The sequence below is a fragment of the Galeopterus variegatus genome, unplaced genomic scaffold (assembly GCF_000696425.1).
Source record: "Galeopterus variegatus unplaced genomic scaffold, G_variegatus-3.0.2 Scaffold3156, whole genome shotgun sequence".
Lineage (NCBI taxonomy): Eukaryota > Metazoa > Chordata > Mammalia > Dermoptera > Cynocephalidae > Galeopterus > Galeopterus variegatus.
In genome coordinates this window covers 88,852-94,961 of record NW_007729267.1, presented here as the reverse complement: position 1 = coordinate 94,961, position 6,110 = coordinate 88,852, and the positions used below count along the sequence as shown (strand labels likewise).

The following is a 6,110-nucleotide window of genomic DNA, read 5'->3' as shown; positions in this document are numbered from 1 at the left end:
ACGTTAAGAAAATAAGATTAGCGGAAAAATGTAAAGGCTTTTAGTCATTGAATGAAATGTCCATTTGGTGAACAGTTCTGGTTGATAATGGAGAAATGAAGTAAGCATCTCGGTAGAAAAAGTTGAGGAATTATTTAGCTGGGAAGAAAGCATCGGAGTTGTCTGGTAGAGTTGGAGAGGAAAAGGTCATTGTGAGCCAAGAGTAAAGTTCATAACGGATGTTAGTGTGGTGTCTATAAAGTGATTGATAGACAATAGTGAAAAATTTGAAAAGATTATGATATAATTAGTAACTGGATGTAATAAGCTAAATGAAAAGCAATGATGAAGAAAGGTGGTGAAAAGAAGATATTGGGTCAATAATGAAGCCAGAGAAAGGGAAATCTATAAACAATGTAAATTATACTACCTGAGGTTGAAGTAGGGGCTTAAAAGAATATAAACTATGTCTAATTAAGAGTTTACTAGGGGAATTCGGGTCATCAGAGAAGAGTGAAGAGAAAGATTTAAAAAGTGTAGAGAACATTTAAAGTTTGGAGACTCATGTAAAAGTTTCCTTTAATGGGATTTCCACAGACACATGGAGAGAAGCAAAGGAAATGAGAAAGACCAGGTTGACCTAACAAAGGGAAATAGTTGACATGGTTGGTAATGACAGCATAGGAAGACAAATAACAGGTTGGTTGTTTTCTTTGGTCATGAGAGAGGAAGAAGGGTGAGCAGCGGATAAGTCTGTGAGATCACACTCAGAGATCTAACGAATTTTGTTGGGCAGGCTTTAGGGGGCTCCAACAAGGTCCTTCCCCCATGTGCCTCGGGCTGATGTCACTGGAGTCAAGCTTGAAGAGGCTGTGTGATAAGACTTAATTGAAGATCTTAATAAGCCAGTACGAGCTCTAAAATTCACTTAAGCCAGTCTTTCCAAGGGTAATTTTGAAATCCCTTTGTGTTAGGGAAGTACCAAGGCTATTTCAGAAGTTAATCCCAACGCTATTCACAGAGCATCTTTCTATAAATGATGTGAAAATTCTCATTTGACTCTACTGGCATTAGTGACAAAAGGTGTAAGTTAGCCTGACTCATGCTGAAATGCTGAAAAATTAACTTTCTTTCATTTTTATAGGTAGAGATTATTCAGAAATAATTGGACAATGTCAGCTAAATATCTGTTTCCATGGGAACTACAGCAATATTACTGCCAATAGTTTCTTATGTGAACATGAAGGACATTTTTCAGGTAAAAATATATGCATGTGTGCATGTGTACATACACATAAATAATTTGTCTTAATTATTTCAAATTAAATTACAATTGGAATGTTTCATTTATTAGTGAAAAATACAACTTAAAAATTATATGCTCTGACCTTTTTATAAATAAGTTTAAATCAATTTAGTTAATATAATTAAGTGATTATAAAGCAAACTCTTGAACAACATCGGTTTGAACTGTGCAGGTCCACTTACATGTAGATTTTTTTTCAATAAATATATTGGAAAATTTATGATTATGTATGGCGTGCATTCACATAAGTAGTAGTAGTTAATTAGTTAAGTACCTTACACCCCTTACCCCCAGCCCTCGCCCAGTGCAGCACAGCCTTGATCAAAATTATGCAGGATTTTCAACTGCTTGGGGGTTCAGTGCCTTGAAAACCTGCATTGCTCAGAGTCAACTGTACTGCTAAATATTCCATAATATAAGAAGAGTTTAAAGACCAGTAGACATATACTTTTCACAAAGATAAAATATATTTGTCCTTAAGTACTAATTTTTTTTTTGAAATGGTGCACATTTTGCACTTAATTTGCATAATTGTATCTACCATTTCCTTAGGTAAACATGTCATTACAGATAGGCTCTTTTTATTTATTTATTTATTTTCTTTTTTAATTTTATTTTGTCGATATACAATGTGGTTGATTATTGTGGCCCATTACCAAAACCTCTCTCCCCCCTCCCTCTCCCCCTTCCCACCCAAGAATGTCCTTTCTGTATGCTTGTGGTGTCAACTTCAAGGAATTGTAATTGTTATGTCTTCTTCTCCCCTCCGGTAAAAGAGTAAAATTTTTTTATTACTTTTCAGATGAATTCAAAGAAATAAAGTGAAATCAATGTTTAAACAAATAGTTTCTTAGCTATTGATTAAATATTTAACCAACTGAACTATCTTTAAAGTATTCCAATCTTTGAATTCTTTTACAGTTTTTCTTTTTTCTCAGAAATGTAGTTCACCCTCAGAATATTGGTTCCTCATCAAAATGTAGGCAATGGTATGCCCAGCCACAATTAGATACCTAAAGATTCTTCCTTTTGTGGGAGTGAAACAAAATATGTATCTCTTCCAAATTCCAGAGAATGGTAGTATTTTTCATTGTTTCTCTTACCAGGCCTTCCCACCTGACTGAGTTGAGGGAGATTTGAAGTTATGTTATACTAATTTGCCACTACCCTGTAGTAAGAGGGATTGGTAATTACAACATAGGCAGTTAGAACTACAAATCTCTTCAAAGAAATGTGTTTAGGTCTTTTTCACTAAAATCTTCTATATCCTTGAGGTAGGTTATGAGTTGGAAAATGATTTACAGTATCTTATGCCAGCCGACATACATATGGTGACCGTGTAATTTATCTTTCAAACCATGTCATTTTCGAGCAAAAGAGGTGGCTAAAGGCAATTACAATAATGTAATATTTGAAATGTTTATTTGTCGACTGGTAAATTTGTTTTATTAAATAGGCAGACAACATAGCTCTATTAACTTTTTTAAAATAAAATTCTTTCTGAAGAAAACAATTATAATACTCTGTATATATCAAAGGAAAAATTTTAATGTATTTTACATTGATTATCTGGACATTACAAAATAAGCAGAAACTGTGTTTGGCCATATTTATCCCAGACCTCTGCTGACAGTATTTTTCTGAAGAATAGATATTTTTAAATATGGTCTTATTATTTTAATTTCTCACAAAATTATAACCCTCTTCAAAGTTGCATTTATTATTAATAAATTTGAAAGTATTAATGGCTTTTCTTGACACTTATCTTGGACCATGCTATTTTTAATTGAGGACATTTTCTCTGAACATGTGTTGAGTTTCCTGTTAATCTCAAAAGAAAGTCTGCTAAAGGAATGGTATTGTCAAATTTATATTTTCATATAAAATATGTAGATCAAATATTTTCATAGCAGCCATATTTTTTACTCTGTTTAGAATTATTTTCTTTGACATTTTCCAAGATAATCCTTATTAAATAGATTATGATCCTTTTGAATATTTGGCCAAATTTAGATGCTGCAAAGTTATAGAACATTTCCATTCATTTCCATAATGTTCTAGTTCATAAATTTATCCATGAAATATAGGAGCCCCTTCAACAGATTTGCTTCAATTGTTTCCCACAAGTTCATCTATTCTGAAGCACACTATTAAAATCTTGTACACTTTTAACAATCACAACAATTTCTTGAACTTAAGACAAGTAAACAGATATGATGTTGATGGGGGGAGGGGGAGGGGGAGAGAGTGGGGGGGAGGAATTCGTAAAAGGACATGAAAATCAATTACATTATATATTGATAAATTAAAATAAAATAAATAAAAAATAAAATCTTGTACACTTTTGAACTCTAATCATTGAATTTGCTACGTTTCTTCCTTGCATTGTGGAAAAATAAATTTTAATACTTTTTAAAAAAAATGCGATTCACTAAAATTCTCAAAAGTTGATTTCTTTGGTGTTAAGTTGCTTGATTAAAATCTCAAAGCTGATTGTAAACAAGATACAACCAAAATTTAGAGTATCCTTTTACTAAAATATCAAAACTTTCTTAGAACACTTAGGTTAATTGTCAAAGCCTTTCTACAGAGGTTTAAACATTTCTAAAATTCAAATGGTAATGGACAGAAGCAAGAAAAGCACATTCTGTCATGTTACACTTGTGTTTCTCAACAATTTCTTTGTCACAAAAATTTACTTTTATTATTCTGCAGATATTTAAAATTATCTGTAAAATTTTGCAACTGTAGGTTTTATTTCAGCTATGTGAATATCACAACCAATTTGGATCAAAATAGGAAGTATGTGTGTACCACAATGAATTCCAAGTATATTTTCTGTTTTATATTTTTCTCAATGTGATTAAAACAGTGTATATACCACAATATACTTAACAATATTTGTGTTTAAAATTTTACCTCAGAAACAAACAACTTTATGTTTAAACATTTTTAGTGAATTCATGGTAGCATTTCCAATACTGTCAGATGTCTTGGTTTCAAAAATAAATAAATAAATAAACTTGCAAAGTTCTATTTTAATTTAATGAGTTGGAGGGACGAAATCAAATTGCTATCAGAATTAACCAATTATCTACCTGGAGCCACCGATTTTAATATAAAGCTGGCTTCTTTCAACTGTGTGTGAAGTTATCTGCTTAATTGAGTCAATACATTTACAACTATCACTTTACTTTTCTGTATGTACAGAGTACCTTGCAATCAAAAATGAGAAAAATAATTTGGGGGCAGTCATTTGTTCTAAATGAAAAGACATGCATCACAGAGTGATATGTAAGAATATCTTCTGGATCTGCACATAACTCATCATCCCCAGGCAGTCTTCTAAAATAAATTACAAACATTTGAAATAGATGCCAATGATTCTTCAACTAATGTGTGTCTTCCAGTTTTCATATTCACAACGATGTCACTAATACCCTATGGTGGATTGTTAATAGTGACATAATTCCGGGGAAAATACATATTCATCATTAATCGAGGGAATCATAAATTTGAAACGTTTTTATTAAAATGTAAATGGTTTCTGTTGAACTTATTACATTGTATTCATTGTAGAATAATAAATACTCATCATTGAAGAATAAAATATGGAAATTGTCATAGATTTATACAAGATGTAGGCAAATTTTTTTTCTCTTAAGGGTTAGATAGTAAATATTACAGACTTCCTTAATCATATAGTCTCTATTGCAATAACTCAACTCTGCTGTTGTAGGGTGAAACAGCCATAGACAGTACATAAATGAGTGAATTTCACTATTTTTCAATAAAGCTTTGTTTACAAAAATAGGTGGAAGGTCACATTTGGCTCACAGTTATAGTTTACCAATCCCTGCCCTGATATATGCCATACAATAAATGACCAAACCTCTATAGCAAGAACATATAAACAACTCTGTATAAACTCTGTGACAAAACTGTTCGGCCTCAATTTTTCTTTCTTTCCCACTAGCCCAACTTACTGGCAGGGCAGCATTATCAGTATCCTTCTCTTGCTACCAACTGAGATGAGGAGTTAGCTGTTTTTGGCCGCTTGGGTCTTCAAAATCCCACAAGGTGTCCTTAAATGACAGATATAATATACTGTACCTATAAAGAGAGGTTGGTTATCACTGGTTAATTTATCAGATTATCCTCATGTTAAAATGATTTTTTGCTTATGTATATCTCACACCCAAGAAAAAAGACATGGCAGAATTTAAAGTACAATGTAGTGATTTAATAAACCCATCCTTGTTTATTTTAATGCAACTATCAATAATAGTAGTTGATTAAAAAATCCAGAACAAATGGTAACTTCATATGGAGGAGAATTAGTATTTCAGCAATATTAGGCCTTATACACCATGAATGTAAACTGGTGCTATCCTGAGCAAGCTAGAATTTCAGCCCTATTAATTGGTTTAGTAACTGTAATAGGGATTTTTTTTTTTTTTGTATTATTCTGGGACTTAAAGTCTTAGCCAAAAGTATACAGAAAGCATTACATTTTCACAACTTATAAAGTAGGTCTATATCTATCTAGTTATCTCATACATTTTTAATACTATTTTACAATTGTGTTTTTTTCAAAAACCTTCTGGGACAAATATATGTATAATCTTTTTTTCCACCGTGATGAGTTCTGCATATCAATATGTTTTATTGGATATATGAAACTGGAGTTACAGGGCTGGCCAGTTAGTTCACTTGGAAGAGCATGATGCTAATAACATCAGGGTCATGGGTTTGTATCCCCATACCGGCCAGCCACCAAAAAAAAAAAAAAAAAAAAAAAAAAAAAAAAAAAAAAAAAAAAAAA

At 31.9% G+C, this 6,110-nt stretch overlaps 1 protein-coding gene across 1 annotated transcript in view; it reads left to right on the top strand.

Moving 5' to 3' along the window:
• LOC103599947 (protein eyes shut homolog) overlaps positions 1–1,253 on the top strand; it is a gene marked incomplete at its 3' end in the record, with an annotated part of 2,924 nt that extends 1,671 nt beyond the window's left edge. The window contains exon 2 of the mRNA XM_008584149.1: positions 1,124–1,253. Within this exon, the coding sequence (XP_008582371.1) occupies positions 1,124–1,253 (130 nt within the window). The remainder of the gene's footprint in view (positions 1–1,123) is intronic.
• Between the last annotated feature and the right edge of the window lie 4,857 nt (positions 1,254–6,110).